Consider the following 19,239-nt stretch of genomic DNA (forward strand, 5'->3'; position numbering starts at 1 on the left):
ATATTAAAAATCAATTAGCTCACAAGGACAGAGTAATTTCTAAAATTCAAATTTTATTCCATAAAATATTTAAAGTTCAACAAGCTAATCGATTAAACTCGGCTTAAACGACGTCGCACCCAAATTTCTACAGATCCATCTTGTTTCCCAGAAAATTAAAAAACCCAGCTCTCTCCCCCGTAACCTCCGATTAGGGCTGCTCATGGGTTGTCCAACCCGTTCAAACCAACCCAACCCAACCTTGAACTAGGCCGACTAACCCGACCCATTCCAAACCGTGGGTTAATTGGGTTGATTTTTGGTTGAGCCGTTTATAATGGGTTGGGTCGAAATATGACTTTTAAAAACCCTAAACCAACCCAACCCGGTCAAAATATATCTTTAACACTCTGATAAATATTTTTGGTTGCTTACGGAACTATATTTACTTATTTGATGATAAGATGTGCAGTGAGTGTAGTGCAGTGTGCAGAAACAATTAGAAATAAAGCTTTATAATTCAAATCAAACGACTCACATTGCTAGTTCTTATGATTATATATCATGGCGGAAACATGATTTTTAATAGTTATTAGTGTATTAAGATTCAGCTGTCCACCTCAGTATGAAGAGAATATCTGCACTCTAAAAGCACCTGATATTTTGTATCGGTGCAGTGTCCTATGTTATTGCTAATTGTATACAACAAAATGGTGCAAAACATATTTTGGATTATGCTTATCTTGCAAAATTTTCAACCCGATCAACCCTACCCTAACCAACCCAACCCGTCATACAATTAGTAAGGTTGGGTTTCTAATTCTTTTTATGATTAATGGGTTAAATTTTTCTAACCCGTACTAAATGGGTTGGGTCGCTTGAATGGCCGAAACCAACCCAACCCAGCCCATGTGCAGCCCTACCTCCGATCGAACACCCCAAAACCCACCACCACCACCACCCTCACAATCTCTCCTCTCTCACATTACACACACCTATACATACAACCTATACACACAAACTCACCGAAATGGAGGTAGTCGACGCGCCAATAGACGATAAAGCCAAGAGAATGAGAGATCTGCTCTCAAGCTTCTACGCTCAAGACAATTCTACTTCTAATTCCGATTCAGTTGACGCCAGTAACGCATCTGTCAGATACGTGACGCTCGATTCTATCAACACCACCGGTTTCGATGCCGATCAGTACATGAATCTTCTCGTAATCTCTCTATTTACTGCTCTGTAATTTCGCTGATTTGTGGATCTGATTTGTTTGATTGCATTAGCATTGTTGTGTTTACGTGTTTGCGAATTTGAGCTGGTTTTTGTAAATTAAGAAGAAGAAAAATTAGAATTAGAAATACATGTTATTATGTGATTAATAAAAGCAGTTGTGATTGATATGAGGCGGAGGTTAGGGATTTAAATGATTAGTTAGAATTATATATTACTTTTATTTGAACAGAAATCGATAATAACCTCAATAGAAGTAGTGTTATTTATCTGTCCTGACTGATACAGTGTATTTTTTAACTTTGTTTACTATATTGAAATGACTCGATAGTTGATACGATTGTAGTTAAATTTGGCCTTGTATATTTTAGAACAGTGGAATACAGTTAGGCAAGGCCATCTGCATCATTAGCACTGTTAAGCGAGGTATTGACTTGATTTACTTGACATTAAATTAGTGTTAGAAATCTTTTTATATATCGCAGAGGCTGCCTAGCTGAATGGAACTAAATGAAGTTCAAAAAAAGGAAGTGAACCTTTCGATTTTCAGTATTGGTGGTCTTCCTTTTACGTTTTAAGGCTATTGGGATTTAGGTTAATGTTGACATTTTATGCACACTTTGTCTTCTTTTTACGTTGAAACTTGCAAGGCTATTGGGAAGTAGGTTAATGTTTTGATTATATGCTCACTGAGTTAATTTTGCAACAAAAAACTAAGACTATACAAATAGGGGTTGCAATTGAGTCTCCAATGCTTTGTTTGTGTCTTAGGTTTCTAGATTGGTTATAATTTGTTGTCACTCACTGAACTGTTACTGTATTTACAGGTTCAAAAGTCAAATTTAAATGGATTACTTCAAAAACATGTTGAAATGGCGGCTGAGATCAAGAATCTCGACACTGACTTGCAGATGTTAGTCTATGAAAATTACAGCAAATTTATAAGTGCTACAGACACAATAAAAAGGTTGAGTAACCCCTTCACTATATAATTTCCTTGTTCTATACTTCTATTGCAGTTCTGTAGAAGTAGTAGTCAATAATAAATCGCTCTCTAATTTAGCAGCAAAAAAAAATTGTCAACTAGTTGTATGTAATAATATTTCCTGAATTCATTGTTTTATATAAATAGTATAGAACTGTTGATTGAACTCGAACCGTAATGGATGTTCTAATTGATTTTTCAGAATGAAAAGTAATATTGTGGGCATGGAAGTCAATATGGAGCAGCTCTTGGAAAAGGTTATATAGAAATAAATTTATGTTACTATTGATTGCATATTGTCATTTAAGTTAGAGAGAAAGAACACTGCATATGGATAAAGCTTTAATATTTTCTTCTTTATAATCACAGATATTATCTGTGCAATCTAGAAGTGATGGGGTCAATACTTCTCTGTACGGAAAGAGAGAACACATAGAGAAATTGCACCGCACACGTAATCTTCTGCGTAAAATTCAGGTAATATTTCCAGCTTTTTAAGCCATATTTTTAGCTATACTCGGACTGTCCATTGTTATACTCGAAATTGTCTTCCATTCAATCTTGTGAACTAATTGAGACCAAAATTGGAGGAAGAGATACAAACGGAGAGGAATAACCAATCGATGAAAGAACATGAAACCATTCTGTTTCAATAGAGGTACGAGAAAGGGTTGGGGGCAATGAAGTAGGTTAAGTGGTTGGATTTTGCGGACTTGATTTGAAGAGGATATATAAACCATAATATTGCCTGTTTGGCTTATATGAAAATCACTTGTTGAAGATATTCCATGACTTAAAAGTAAAACTAAATTCTTATTCTCAAGCTATTATATGTTAGGGTATTTTAATTGACAATTACTAGTAGTAAATTGACTCTCCCTGCCACCGGTGAAGTAACCCATGCTTCCTTTCTGGAAAAGCTCGAATGACCTTTTACAAAAGGATAAAAGCGCAGTAGAACAGAGAGTTTTATGCGGCGTTAATGGATAGGAGTGGCAACAATTACTCTATATATTTTGATGATTCAAGGTTTCAAATATAAAAATTGATAACAAAGTAACATAATATTTCATTTTAAATTTTGGAGTTCAAATGACATGATTTGAAGAGACAATTCAAATTCTCAGCATTATACTAGTATTTGTATGTCCAGAATTTCAAAATGAAATTCAAATCCCACCCTTTTTGTGTATCCAAAGATGTCATTTGATCAAATCCTCAGAATTTCAAATGAAATCCAAGTTCCCAAAAAGGCCATAAATTACATTAGAGTAATATTATTTCTTTTTACCTCTACTATGATCTTGACAAATACTCCCTATGTCCCAACCATTTCTTTACAGTTTCCTTTTTGGGATGTCCTATCCAATTCTTTACATTTCAGAACTTACCAAAAGTAGTCAATGGCTCCCACCACTTTCTCACTTTTCCTCCCTTTCACACTACTTTTACTCCACTATCTCTCTTTTATACATTAAAAATCAATAAGTCCCACGACTCCCACCACTTCACCCACTTTTCTTTCTCTCTTCCACTACTTTATACATATTTCTTAACCTCCGTGCCCAAACCAAATGTAAAGAATTGGCTGGGACGGAGGGAGTAGTGAACAAATCAGTACTTGCGGCTTGTTTTTTTAATTTTAATTGAAAGTCAGTTTAAATCAATAAGTCATTATTTGACAAACAGACCAATTATGTTAAATTGGACCTATAGGCAGTGGTGGACCCATAACTGAAATTTATAGAGGGCCATCATTTGGGGAAAGAAAAACTCTGTCGTAGCAAAGATTGGATCTTAATACCCATGTGCCTCGTATGACCAAACCACAACTCCACTACACAACTTAAATCTGCTAGCAAAGCTTTTACTTGATTGTCATTATGTCAGATATGTGGACACACACCATTAAAAACATATTAGCCATATTAAATAATATTAGTCTACCAAACCTTATAATTAGAATATCTGCCCAAGGTAGGGGTCATAGGATTCGAACACTGGTCATACTAAAGCAAAAACACAAGCATAACCGCTGTGACAACTGCACTTTAATAATGACTTGGTACATTACTAGTTAGAATCCTTAATTTTAGGGTGGGCCTAGGGCATATAAGTTGGTTTTAACCTAAGACCAAGGAAAGTCCCCCACTGCATATAAGTTGGTTTTAACTTTTAAACTTGTCTGCCAACGTCAATAGTCTTTTACCATAATCCTCACTCCCTCCACGAAAAATAAATTGTTTTTGACAAAGTATTATTTTCTGGATAATTTGTTGAACAAAGTACATGTAATTTAGTTAGTATAACTTCTGATTGATCCGCATGTGGACAATTATTTATGGAATGTACGTAACAGTAATATATATATTGTCTTTTATTTACATCCTGTAAACTTTATTTTCTCGCCACTTATGAGTTGCTAAAATTAATCTTATGTGGAAAAGAGCAGTTCATTTATGATTTACCTACAAGACTTGGGAAGTGTATCGAATCTGAATCCTATGCTGATGCAGTGAGGTTGTACAAAGGTGCCATGCCAATATTTGAGGTTAAGTTTCTCACTTGGTTCTGCAAATATCCAACCAATCTCTGTATCTTTCATTTCTATTCATGGTTTATATTTATATTTGTGTATGAAAATACTAATTCCTCCAAGAAATTACTATCCGAAATTCTTTAGGCATACGGAGATTCGTCATTTCTGGATTGCAAGAGAGCGTCTGAAGAAGCTATTCATGTGATTATAAAAAACTTGCAGGTATGCTCTTTCCTTCTCTGATGATATTGCATATAGATTGTTGCAGCCTTCCTATTTACCTTTTACTGCTGCATTGGCCTGTATGAAAACTATTTTGCAAGAAAGTATGTTATCAGAAAGTTTTTGAAGTATATGTAGTAATAAAATAAGAAATAATAATTAGGGTTTATCGTTAAAATTGGAGGAAACTATTATAGGTAGTCTGTAGTAGGCATTATATAAATGTTTCACAAGATATATTAAGGAGTAATCATCCAGTAATTCCAGGAATGGGTGTTATGGTTTCTGGAATTGGATCTTCGAGTGATTTGGAGTTCTTTTCTCATATCAGTATCTGTATACACTATTGCTGATGGAGCCATGATTTAAAGTATCGATTGATATCATTCCACCAATTGGTATTGGCATATATTATATATAAACGTGTGTGAGCATTTGTGTACTTGATATTTTTTCCTTAAAACTTGGGTTATTGCATATTTCAGGATACTAATGTCAAGAATGTCCAAAGCTGGATCACTTGTAAATTTTAGTATAACATTTTTTGTAATATTTATTGTCCCTTTAGTTTTATTATTATTTAGGCATATAATGTTGTAAAGCTCTGAGTTCTCTGCCCATATTTGGTTTTTGGTATATGTATAGGAAATTACAAGTGTGACATATTTTTATATAGATAGTGAAACATAAAAATAAACGTCTTGTTGTAGAGGTTTTTAAAGGATAGTTATTATTAATGCCTTAATTCATATAGAGTTGCTCTTTTTCTGATATTTGCCCCCTAGCTTATGATTTATGGCTCTGTCCCTGTCCATCGTGGTAATCCTAAAATCTTGTAGCATCATCATCACATACGGTAATAACTAATAATCACAAACATTACAAACATAGAGAACAAACATCTCTTGTTTATGTTTATCATTATATTCCATATCACTAATAATCAATTTATACAGAGTTACGCACTTGCACTGTTGCACATACAGAACAAACGTATATATTTTGGTTTCAATTCCATGAGAATAAAACGAAAAGAAGAAAATTACAAACATCACTTGTTTATGTTCATCATTATATTCCATATCAGTAATAATCAATTTATACACACTTGCACATACAGAACAAACGTATATATTTTGGTTTCAATTCCATGAGAATAAAAGCAAAAAGAAGAAAATTTGAGATTAACATGTACATGTAGAATAGGATTGTAAAAGATACAATTTTCTATTATTATTATTTAATTTTGACTGGATTTTGAACCAGTCTACAGACTAGTCGACAATTCACAATTCGGCCTCTACAGTGGACCCTTTGAAACTGACTAGTCGAGCACTGTGACAATGTGTTTAACTTCTACTAATTAAGTGATTAGATGAGCATACTCTTGTTGAGCCTAATCTAGACCTGGAATTCCTTGATGTACGTTACAGGAGGGTTTTTTTTTTAAAACTATCTAAAATATTTGAAGTCTGTCAATTAGCTTCTTCTTTTTTCTAAAAGAGTCTGTCATTGTTTTATTCTCATAGGTGAATTTGTTTTCCTGTGACATTGTCAAGTGCCAATACACCTCCTTTTAGATCTCTGATAAATTAGAAAGATTGCCTTACATTCCTTTCTTCCTTTCAGGGAAAAGTATTTTCAGATTCTGAGTCCATACAGATAAGAGCTGAATCTGTAATGCTATTGAAGCAATTGGATATCCCGGTACTGCTTTAGGTTTCAGATTTTATGATCTAGATATGCTTGATTATTTGATTCTGATATCCTTCTTCTATTGTTACATTCGTACTCTTCATTTTCCTGGACAAATTGTGATTATGTGTTGATGTATCATGTAGTCGGTCTACTTTGGTGTTACACTGTCAAACCAAAGGGTGTTTTGTTGACAATTACTATTATGCATCTAGAAGTTGTAACAAATTTTTGCCCCACGGAAAAGGACATAACATGGAATTTACCTAAGTGTAATATGTCATTTATTGATACTGCTACATTTGACCTTGATGTTACAGGTTGACAGTTTGAAAGATAAACTATTAGAAAAGCTACAGCAGTTCCTTGTTGATTTGGATTTAGAATCTGCAGAAGCAACCCAAGAACCAACTAATCTTGATAAAGATCCTGAACAAAAAAATACTCCTAACCTAAGTTCTAGTGCTCATGGGGTAAGTGTAAATATGAAATGATCGTAGTTGTCTAAATATTGTATTACAGTTTACGTATACCAACTTATCTTATTTTTCTTGTGATAGAGTTTGATTGTCATTGTGCTCATGCGGCTCTTTGTTGCCTAACAAATTGATAGATATTTCTTCTTAAATAATAATCTAGGCTTCTACCCGGGAGCTTGTGGAAGCTGTTCGTGCTTATGGGGCAATATTCCCTGATTCGAAAGAGCAATTAATTAATCTTCTGAAGGATCTGTGTATGAAGTATGCGTAAAACTATCATTTAAAAAAAAAGAAGTTTTAAGGTCCTTTTTGATGTTTTCACTAACGGCTCACGTATCAACCTATGACTTTTTTTTTCTGAAAACCGTGCTTGGTTTGTAGGCACTTTGACGCTATTCAAAATCATATCATGAAACATGTTGTGGTTGAAGATCTTTTGGAAATGCTACGTAAGTTTACTCACCTACCATACAAGTTTCCTGCTAGATAAGCTACTTCATTTAGCCATTTAATTAATCACCTGCTATGGTTAAGAAATATGGGTCATCGGGACCCTTAAAAACATTCCAACTTTAAGGTGAGAGCAGTGCTTTTTTTTGGTTACAGCTTGAAGGAAGGAAATAGGCACATGCTTGTTAGTGTTATAACAATATTCCAGTATTATAACCCCCCCCCCCCCCCCCCCCCCCCCCCCACACACACACACACAATGTAGGAAACGATATTTCATATTTCGGAGACCACTTCGATTTTGCTTTCTTTTGTTTTTCTTGTACAAGACGCATAACATTACTTTTCTGGGTGTCCAGTAAATCTTTTTATGGTATCAAAGTTTAATCCTTCATCCCTCCTATGCAAGTTAATAACCCTTTTCTGTTTCAATCTCCATCTCACTATTATCTAAATTAAGTAATATGATGGTTAGATGCCATAACCAAGACAATGTCGAGCTTGGTTAGATGATTAAACACACTGAAATTACCCATAGGTTTATAGCTTGAATACCGACCATAATTATATAAAAAGTAAGTGGCCCAGCATTTTGAATCCTCTACCACTAACTTGTGAGTTCTGATCATAACTGTTAGCTGTTCTCATATGGTTCGGGAGATCTCTGCTATGTTATCTGGTTTCAGCCTTGAAATTATTTAATTCCTTTTTTTGTTTCTTATTTAATTCCAATCCGAGTGCAACTATGAATCATTACTTGCAGGTGCTGTATGGACCAATGTGCTCCTGATGGATGAAGTCTTACCTGAGGCTTCTCTCCCTGTTTTTGCTATGGAGGTCTTTCTTTTCATGTCTTTCAGTTGTATCTGAGATGATTATCCATCATTTGTATTATACAATCATGTCCTGCAGTCAAAGTTGCTCTCTATCTATCTCTGAGATGTTTTGATTTTTCAATGTATTTTACTATTTTAGCATGAATATCAGAAAAGATAGTAAAGTTGGCATCTGGTATTGATTAATGACTATATGGTTTCAGGCTGCTCACACTGCTATCAAGAAATATCTTGCAAGTGCATTTTCCTGTCTTCTACTTGATATCTTAGGTAAGTCACACCAGAACTTTTAAGAGTTTAGATTTTAAAGCGAGAATCATTTTGTTAAAGGTTTTACATTATTAAACATATGAATTTTGAAGCGGATGGGAATTATGAATGACTTTTGATTCTTGATTATTTTCTTTTATACTGTTTTGAATTTTTGATCTGTTGCACTATAAAAACAGAAGTTGTCTATATAATTTTTTGTTATCTGTAAAAAACATTATCTGGGTCTTTTCTTAAACATTCCGAATTTCTCATTTGTAATGCTTGTTTCGGAAATAAAAAGAGTTTTTTCTTAAAATGCTGAATTGGCAGAACCTGTTACGAAACTTCAATCTAGGCCGAAGGAGAATTCCGAAGAACACTACTCTTTGCAAGCTGCTTTAGATGCCAGTAAAAAAGCTGTACTCCAAGGCAGTATCGAGAAATTACTGGTAAACTTGAGCTTTGAATTCATTTTAGTTTGTGCTGCGTGTTACAATCCTCTTGTCCATATTTGGATACACCATCAAGTCAGAAGCAACTAAAATTTATCTATAATGAATTGGGGAAAAGAATAAAATATTAAGAATACAAGTTGCTCCCCTAGTGTAGAAAACCTTTTCATTATATTAATTGAATGTGGACAATAGTTTTGGGACAGAGAATAGGAAATGTGGACACGATTAGTGGATGGAAGGAGTATATATTATCTCTTGGAGCAAGGAGGGATTCTTTGGCTTTCTCAGTTTGAAATTGTTTTCCAGCTTTTGTTACTATAGCATTCTAATTGTTTTTTGTTGATCTGTATGTATTAGGACTTCCGCCAGCTTCTTGAAGAAACTTTTGGCCTACTTCTGAATATGAAAAGCTTGATTATTGACTGGGTACAAGAAGGATTTCAAGACTTTTTTGGAAAACTTGATAAACGCTTTCACTCACTCTCTGGGAAGTATTCATTGGTCAGTCAAGGATTAGCAGATGGATTACAGGGAGACAAAGTTCTTCCCGGAGTAGTTCTTGTGATGGCTCAACTTTCGCTTTTTGTTGAGCAAAATGCCGTCCCAAGAATTACAGAGGCAAGTGGCAACTAGAATAACAATTTTTTGTATCTGTTATTGAATTTTAATATACAACAATCAACAGTTGTACATGGAACTTTTCTTTTATCATGTTTAAATTTTCATCACCAATCTTGCAGGAAATAGCTGCTGCTTTTTCTGGAGGTAGTGCTAGAGGCCATGAATATGGCCCTGCTTTTGTACCTGCAGAAATTTGTCGCAATTTCCATTTATCCAGTGAAAAGTTCTTGAACCTAGTATGTTCCCGATCTATGCTCTATTGTTGATAAATGATAATGTGATTAATAATTATTTTTTTAATTAACGCACCGGCTTCTTGTCCTTCATATTTGACTTTAAGAACTTTTTAAGTTTCCAACGATAATTTTCTCATTAAATCAGGTTAGACTGTTACTAAGTAATACTCTCTCCGTCCCAGCCAATTCTTTATGTTTGGTTTGGGCATGTAGGTTAAGAAATAGGTATAAAATAGTGGAAAAGAGAAAGAGAAGTGGGTGAAGTGGTGGGACCCATTGATTTTTAATGTATAAAAGGGAGATAGTGGAGTAAAAGTAGTGTGAAATGGGAGGAAAGTGGGAAAGTGGTGGGACCCATTGACTATATTTGGTAAGTTTTAAAATGTAAAGAATTGGATGGGACATCGCAAAAAGGAAACTGTAAAGAAATGGTTGGGACAGAGGGAGTACCACACAATATACCATGTTGGCGCATCTTGCAATCAAGACATGTCGGCAACTTGATAACTATGAAATATGAATGTGTTATCAGGTCAAAGTAGTTCTTAGGCAGCACAGTTATATGGATGAATAGTCCTTCGATGATTATGGTTGGCAGCCTTCGCAACCATAACTGAACTTCACATCTGTGTCAACATGCATTCTGACATGATACTTTTTGAGTAATTGAGGATGATTATTTCACTGGCAAATACATGACTGGACTTGCATTTTATGTAGAGTTTAGAATGTGCATAGTCACTAACAACATTGGACACATATTTATATTCTTGAGCTTGGTTCTGTTTTACATGATAATGACTAATGACAATATAAGTATTGTTACAATAATATGCATGCAGTTTAAAAACTCATGTTTGTTCTTTTTTTTCTCCAGTATATAAAAATGAGGACTGAAAATATATCAGGTCTTCTGAGAAATAGGTTTATGACGCCAAATTGGGCCAAGGTTGGTACGGTTGTAGAATTATTCTTTACTTTCAAAGACATTGCTTGATGCTTTATTATCAATATTTGCTAAAATATATATGTATTCATTCCAGCATAAGGAACCCAGAGAAGTTCATATGTTTGTTGATTTGTTACTTCAGGAGGTGAGTACTGTTCTTGTTAGTGTTTTTTGTTACAGTTTCGGTAGTCATGTTTTCTAGACTAAGATTATTATACAACTTAATCTGTTATATATATTATGCAGCTCTAGTGCACGCATCCTTTTATATTATGTATTGATTGCGAAACTAATGAATATTCTTGTGCCAGGTACAAGTAATAGGAACTGAAGTAAAGCAAATTCTACCTGAAGGCCCTCATCGGAAGCATCGCCGCAATGACAGCAATGGAAGCACAACTTCTTCACGCAGTAATCCATTAAGAGATGATAGAATGGGCCGCTCAAACACACATAGGGCTAGGAGTCAGCTTTTAGAAACCCATCTGGCAAAGTTGTTTAAGCAAAAAATGGAAATATTTACTAAAATTGAACATACACAGGTAGGAATTTTGATTTAAGAAAAATCTCTTCTAAGCAGTAGAGCAGTAATCACTTAGCTTCTTATTTCTTGCAGGGGTCGGTTCTAACAACTATCCTAAAACTTTGCTTAAAGAGTTTGCAAGAGTTTGTCAGGCTCCACACATTTAACCGGAGTGGCTTTCAGCAGATTCAGTTGGATACTCAGTTCCTAAGGACTATTATATTCAAGGAAATCACTGAAGATGAAGCCGCTGTAGATTTTTTGCTTGATGAGGTAATATATAAGGTGACGAGGATTTGTCGGTCCTTGATTCTTATTTTGAATCCGTTTATTGCCTGGTGATTGGTTTGATTAGCGTAGTGCTCAAGGAATACCATGCATTTTCACAAATAACAAGGATTGAATAAAATCACTATATTTAAGTAACTTTTACAGTTAATTTTTTGCTACTTCTATATTTAAACCAAGTTCGGGTGTGGCTGTAACTGAGTGGGAAATTCTTGTCGTGCAGGTGATTGTTGCTGCAGCGGAGCGATGTCTTGATCCAATTCCTTTGGAGACCCCAATTTTAGACAAACTTATACATGCCAAGTTAAAAAAGAGTTCAGAATAGAAACCAAAATTTTACCCATAGACTGGAGGATGAATCAGTGCTGTAAATATTCTCTTACATATATGTCATTTGGGTTACTATGTCTTCCTCAATTACCTGATCCGTCTAAAGTCTGATCTGCCATCTTTCTACCGAAAAACAAAAGGAGATGCCTTATTATGGGAAACAGGAGAAATGTGTTCCCAAAGTATTTTGGTGATCAACCTGGACTCGTTGGTTTTTTATGCATACTAGTCTGAAGAGAGTGAAGATGCAGCTGTTTTCCCAAGCCTGAAACCGTCCTCCTTTAACAAAAGCATCTCTAAAGAAGTTTATATTTATTCTCCTCATCGTGTGGTCTTTGTAATATTTGCAGAATCTTCAAATTGATTTAAGTAGTCCTCTGTCATATCTCTACACTCATGTAGCTTTACAGTTTTATATTGTTACTTGTCATGTAGTATTTTGCCGATTGCGATCTGTAGAACTCAAGTAGATAGACCAAATATTTGTATTCATGGTATTTGAAATTGTCGTACGTTATTCTTTTTATTTTTTTAATAAATAAATAAATAACATTGTCATAAATCAAACCATAGTAAACATACCCAGTATATCTCGCTTAGAGCAGAGTCTGGGGAGGGTAAGATGTACGTAGACCATACTCCTACGCGGGGAGGGTGAGATGTACGTAGATCATACCCCTACGCGGAAGAGTAGGGAGGTTGTTTCATATTGCGTGAGATATATGTAAATAGTATTTTGGCCATGATTACTGACACATGGGACCTATCTTTATCGTGAATATATCTGGTAATGAATGATTCGAGCTTTGTCTTCAAAACAGAGTTCCACAATGTTCCAAACCTCCTGTCGCTAATGCATCTATCAATGTCTGAGCTGAACCATACCCTTAAAATATAACACCACAATATTCATAATCTCTGTAAACCATGAGATTGAGTCTCAACTACTCTAATACGCCGTCTCCAAGAATTCTTATCTAACGTCATATCACCTGTGAGATTTAGAGCTCCCATGTCCAAACTTAATTGATCAGCCCATGTTTGCCGAGGTCGACCTCTCTTTCTCTTGCCTCGAAGTGATATGTGTTCGACTCTCCTAACCGGTGCTGAGTTACATTTGCGCCGAACATGTCCATACCAACGTAAACGTCCCTTTCTTATCTTCTTAGTCATTGCCAGAACTCTACATCAAATTGATAATGTCTAAAGAAAAATAGTTTGGATCTAAACAAATTTAGATTTATTTTTCTTTTTCTCTTCATCATCATTATGGTGAGGGTGTGCATTTGATATTGAATTTGATTTTTATAATACGATCAACATTGAGACTTGAGAGGTGAATCTTGTACCCGCAAAAGTGATAAAAATAATTGTCATTTCTTAAAATGATAAAGTTTTATTTGATGGTAAATAAATATGTCGATCAATAATATGAATTTAAATTTCCACACTTTATGACATGATTTGAAGGCTTTTTCCTATGACGTTCTTCAACTTTTCTAAGAATTGTTCTCTTTTCCCATTCTGTAATAATTTTAAATCTTGTGAAAACAGTAACATCATGCAGATTAGATTAGAGGGTCAGGTTCCAGAGAGAACCATTAGAGAGAGAACCATAGAACCCTTACCTTATAAGGCAGGGTTCTGCAGCAGAACTTAAGTATGACTTAGGGTTCTGCAACAGAACTTCACATGCAAAAAATGTTAATATCTATGTATTAGATTTTAAAATTATTTTTGAACACACACAACGATGAAAAAATATGGAAAAAAACATGTATTTAGATTTAGATCCTAAAAATCTATTTGAAATTTAGGATTCCGCAGCAGAACCTTAGTGGTTCTATGGTTCTATTTTAAGGACTGGTTCTCTCTTGAGCGCGACCCTTAGATTATAATGTCTTTAATTCGTATGCAGTATGTGTTTACCTTTAATTATGATCTTGTTTATGATTGTTGATATTAAGGTTGATCTCATGATGAAAAAAACTGAATTTTCCATTTGGATCAGGAACATGCATTACCAGTTTGAACCTAAAAAATATTAATTTTTAGGATTATAAGATTACAGAAAGTCTCGAAAACCCGTATATGAATTATAACATACAATTATATAAGTATTGTCGCACAAACAACCAAAATAATTTCATGTAAATTCACCGGCTTCATTTCTTGAAGATAACACACAAATATATGCAAGATATTTAACGTCTTGACTACCGGGCTAGTGTGATTTAAGAAAGAAACTAGTTAATGTGATCTAAAAAGAAAAATATCTGATATCGCAATTATAGTATGACAATTCCAAGATAACAATGTGAATATATTTGGTTAATAATCATTTAATAATTGTACATTATCCTATCTGTGATTGTTGTAGATTGAAGAATGAAGAATTTTAAATTCTTCGTTGTGATTCTGTATGAATTTATTCTTAATTCACCACGATAACTTGATTTTTGATATTATAAAAAAGTATTTTAAATAAGGAAACATGTCCATTTCATTTATTACCGGTATTTTCGATCACGGTTCGGGTCGAATCAAACATGCATTTTTCATAAATCAAAAGCGAAAATCGATTCAGTTATAATCGTTTAATTTTGGACCAAAAAATTCGACCCCGATTCGATTTTCAGAATTGACCATATTTGTGCCAATTTTGGACCAAAAGATATAACCATGCGTGTTTATGACAATTTTCGCGATAAAATTTTGAGAGCGTGATTGGTCATACAGGACAATTGAGATTAATCTTGAATCTAAGTTCTTTTTTTAAAAATTTAAAGTAAGTAGAAAGATAATATCTCACTCTCCAAAATGGATCTAATTTCACTCCACGCTCCAAATTTTTGATGATTCGATTAATATTTTTTGGGCAAAATAGAGGATATCTCGATCGGCGGAGAGAACGGGGAAATCCTGTATGACCCAAGTCGCACTACGTCAACGCACGATACATCTTCCTCCTCATGACTTCGAAAAGACACTTTTGAAACATCAATAGGCATGAACCGAGCCGAGCCGAGTTTTGACCGAACAGAGCCGAGCTTTAATTTTTTTTCTGCCGAGCCGAGCCGAGCCGAGCTTTTTAATCGAACAAAAATTGTGTTCAAGCTCGGCTCGTTAACTAACGAGCCGAACACGAGCTTGTTCGCGAACAAATACGAGCCGAGCCGAGTCGAGTCGAGTCGAGCCGAGCCAGAAAAAAAATAAGGACAAACCGCTAGTTGACTCTTAAAATAGCTAACCTAATAATTTCAATTTTTTTGAAACTTTGTTTATATCACTAAAATGTATATATGTTAACATCCATACAGTTGGATCGGTAAAAAATATTTTTTAAAATATTGAAACACTAAATTAGGATTAAACACTAGTTAGCGGTACTAGTCAAACTTCTACTTGCCTGTTAAAAACCAAATAAAATTATTATTTCCTAAAATTTTGTTTACATCACTAAAATATATATATATATATATATATATATATATATATATATGGGTCGAGTTCCAGAGAGACCTTACTTTGCGAGAGACCCAAGAGACTCAATATCAACCATTGATTACATCTGTATACTCTTAACAGGCTCAAGGGCACGCTTGTCAACCTGATGTGCAAAATACTAAAATCAGATATACATATACGATTCTTGTACGGCGCAAGGAAGGAAACCTTTTGACCTATTTTAGGCTGCCCGCGTCAATCATGGATTTATTTATTTCTGGAAGTTTTGCACAGCTGCATATTAGAAAAAACAATCTCATAACCATATCAGAAACAATCTCATAATCATACCAGATGCACAAAAACAAAGTTGCGCAGAACCCTAACACAACGAGTGCAGCAGACATGGATACAAGAAGGTTTGTTCTTGAGTTATTAATGAAAAAAAATAAGTATTCTGCATACTGTTTTTATTATACGAATCGTTGAGGGAACTCTAAAAAGAATCGCGTATCTTATTTTCTTGTGTATCATATGTGCAGGCATGAGAGAGCCATATGTGCAGGCCTGGAGGTGAAGAAATCGCAGCAAAGGTACTTTCATAATAGTTTTATTAGAATCAAATAAATATTAGAGAGAGCACTTAATAGAATTATCTTTCATTCATTATAGTGTTTCTTAATGTTTTTTTCATAGACAATGTGTTTTTGTTTGGCAGAATTGCGAAGCAAGTTGTGAGATTCCACGATTGGCATTAACCATGTTTGGGATTAATGATGTCACTATCATATGGATCAGTAATTATATTTATCTTGCCTCCTTTGCCACCTGCGATTGGATAGCCAAACCAAAAGATTTATGATCAATCATCTTCTTGTGTCATTATACTTTTTTGTTAACCTATATAACTCGCTTTCCATAAAATTCATGTAGAAGAAAAGATACAGATGTTGTACCTAAGTTATCTGGTGTTCTCAAATTTTTTAACGGCTTGGAGGTTTGTTCTTGGATTCTTGATTGTATTCCATCTATATTGGATGTTAAATTTTGAATTCTTAAGTGAACACTTTTAAAAACATGTCACCGTTTAAAAAAAGCTTAGTACAACATATATATTACAATAAGATTTCAATAAAGAACATGTTGAAGAATTTCGCCGAATTTAAAGTAAAAGAACATATTATTCAAAAAATTATTTAACGTTTTAAGTAAAGAATTCGAGTACTGTAGTTTATAGTACAAAGATATTTATAGTCAATATTAATTAACATTAATTATGAGTAATGAAAATTGAAACGTACATATCTATTTATACTTAAAAAAAGAGATTACATTACATTATGGCAGTACTTGTTGATTTTAAGATATGTAAATATTCAAGACTCTTCATATTTTTGGTAATGAATTGATTACAAATTTTATATTTTTGGTAATCCATTAATGTCGGTGTATATTATGTTTCAATTATATAAATCTTTTATAACTCATTGGATATGCTGTCTTTTATGAGCTAAACCTCCAACTCATTCAAAAAAAAAGAAATCTCACGACAAGATTCATAGATTCTTTAATCTACTAAATAATATAATATTGATATATGTAGACCAGTTAAAGAACTCAAAATAATTATAATATATTTTGGTAGAATATTAAAATTATATTAAATTTATAGAACACTTACTTGAATAAAGTGTTAAATAATTATATATAGTGAAACATTTAAATAAACACTCAATAGAGTGAAATACTAACTTATTTCCACAAGATTCTTTAGGGTGTTCTACTAACTTATTTTCACAAAATTCTTTAAGGGAACCATAAATATTTTATATTCAAATATCTTGTTCTATTAAGGTGGTTGAAGATGACAAGATATGATTAGGAGATTCGTTAAGGAGGGTTAATAATTAAACATTTTTGTTTGATTTAAATTGAATTCCTACTTTAATAATTTTCAAATACATAATAAAAATCAATAATCCCTTTAACATCTGTTGAAAGTAGATAATATATTTTTTTAATATTTAAGATATTGACGTTAGTAAATTTTTTCAAATAAATGTTTCAATAGGTATTCAAATTAATGTTTATTATTATTAAAAATGTGAAAAAAATTTCTGGACTTTTTGAGAATTTGAATAGAGATTTGAAAATTAGTATTAAAGATGTAACGTTTTATTTTATATGGAGATTCCATAACGTGTTTGTGAAAGTGATAAAAATAATTATATTTTAATATTAAAATAAAAAAAAATTAAAATTACAATAATATCAATAAAGTTTTACTTGTAATATCCGCAAAATCTCTTGTATTTATTATTATTATAATTTAAGAGGAAAATCTCATTCTTTTCATTACCGTTATAGTATATTTGACCTATTAATTTATATCTTTTTAATTTAAAATTACTAACTTATTTTTACAAAATTCTTTAAGGTGTTTCTTAGATACATGATAGTAATTTCACGATCAACTATCTTGTTTTATTAGAACTTAGATGAAAAGGTATAAATATTTTAAATTATTTCAATAAGATTAATATTAATCCACGAGTTCTCGACCAGTGTAAAATATCTTATTGAATAATTTATATTTTCAAATTTATTATTTGTTACTAATTTTATAGATATTCTTTATGATGTAACTTAGGCATACATTTGTGTTTTATTTAATTTTAGATGGTATATTCAAAAAAAAGAAAAAATCATTAAGTCTCCAGCGTGCCAAGTGTGCGATATCTTTATAGATTATTTTACATACTAATTTAAAATTTTCAGATATTTAATTCAATATGTTATTTTGCAGAGATTCTTTAACATGTTACGTAGCCATATAATAGATATACATAGTTGTGTTTTTTTTAAAATTTACTAATAAAAATTTATTATTTTGATTAGTATAGACATTCATTAAGGTGTTCTCAAATTTATAATAGAAATATAAATTATGTAATTAAAATATTGATATGCATGGTGTTCGACTAATATAGAATCTCTATAAGAACACTAAGGAGAAATAAAACACCTTAAAGAATCTTGTGAAATTAAGTTAATAATTTAATATAAAAAAGTATAAATTAGTCATTAGTCAGTGAAAATATAGTAATAAATACAAGAGATTTTACAGATATTACAAGAACTCATTGTTATCATTGTAATTTTTTTAATATTAAAATTTATTTATTCTTATCACCATCATGAACATGTTATGGAATCTCGATATAAATTAAAGCATTAAATCATTAATAGCAACCTTTTCAATTCTCTACGTGAAATTCTTATCGTGTTTCTAATGAACACCTTAGAGAATCTTGTGAAAATAAGTTATTAGGTGTTTTCTTACCCCTAATAAATACGTTAAGATTCTACTAAAGGCTTTATTAGGTGTCTGTTAGGTGGTCATATATAATATATTAATTTGTTATTTTAATTTTTCAAATAAAATAGAATTTAATTTAAAATAATTTAGTTATACATTAACAAAGATTCTATAATGCATTAAACTTTCTATATAATGACAATCGAAAAATATTAAATTAGCTTAATGAAACACTTAAGAGAATCCTAATATAACATTCTTTACTAAAGAGTAATAAACTAATATTAGTAAAACACAATAAAATATTTTAGATACTCATATGTGTTCTAGTATGTGTTCGATATTCAGTTTAAAATTGATACTTATAATTTTACAATAAATTATCTATTGTGTTCTCG

At 32.6% G+C, this 19,239-nt stretch overlaps 1 protein-coding gene across 1 annotated transcript; it reads left to right on the top strand.

Annotated features, from left to right (window-relative positions):
* The first annotated feature begins 841 nt into the window (after positions 1-841).
* Positions 842-12,601, top strand: LOC108214846 (vacuolar protein sorting-associated protein 51 homolog). The gene is made up of 20 exons (XM_017387062.2): positions 842-1,201; positions 2,043-2,182; positions 2,403-2,457; positions 2,570-2,677; positions 4,653-4,751; positions 4,884-4,961; positions 6,591-6,668; positions 6,977-7,129; positions 7,296-7,396; positions 7,517-7,584; positions 8,349-8,422; positions 8,625-8,691; positions 9,004-9,122; positions 9,486-9,746; positions 9,869-9,985; positions 10,863-10,934; positions 11,029-11,079; positions 11,246-11,476; positions 11,551-11,730; positions 11,969-12,601. The coding sequence occupies exons 1-20, from the start codon at positions 1,010-1,012 to the stop codon at positions 12,068-12,070; spliced, it is 2,346 nt and encodes a 781-aa protein (XP_017242551.1). The 5' UTR covers positions 842-1,009; the 3' UTR covers positions 12,071-12,601.
* The last annotated feature ends 6,638 nt before the right edge of the window (positions 12,602-19,239 follow it).

This window comes from Daucus carota, chromosome 3, assembly GCF_001625215.2.
Source record: "Daucus carota subsp. sativus chromosome 3, DH1 v3.0, whole genome shotgun sequence".
Lineage (NCBI taxonomy): Eukaryota > Viridiplantae > Streptophyta > Magnoliopsida > Apiales > Apiaceae > Daucus > Daucus carota.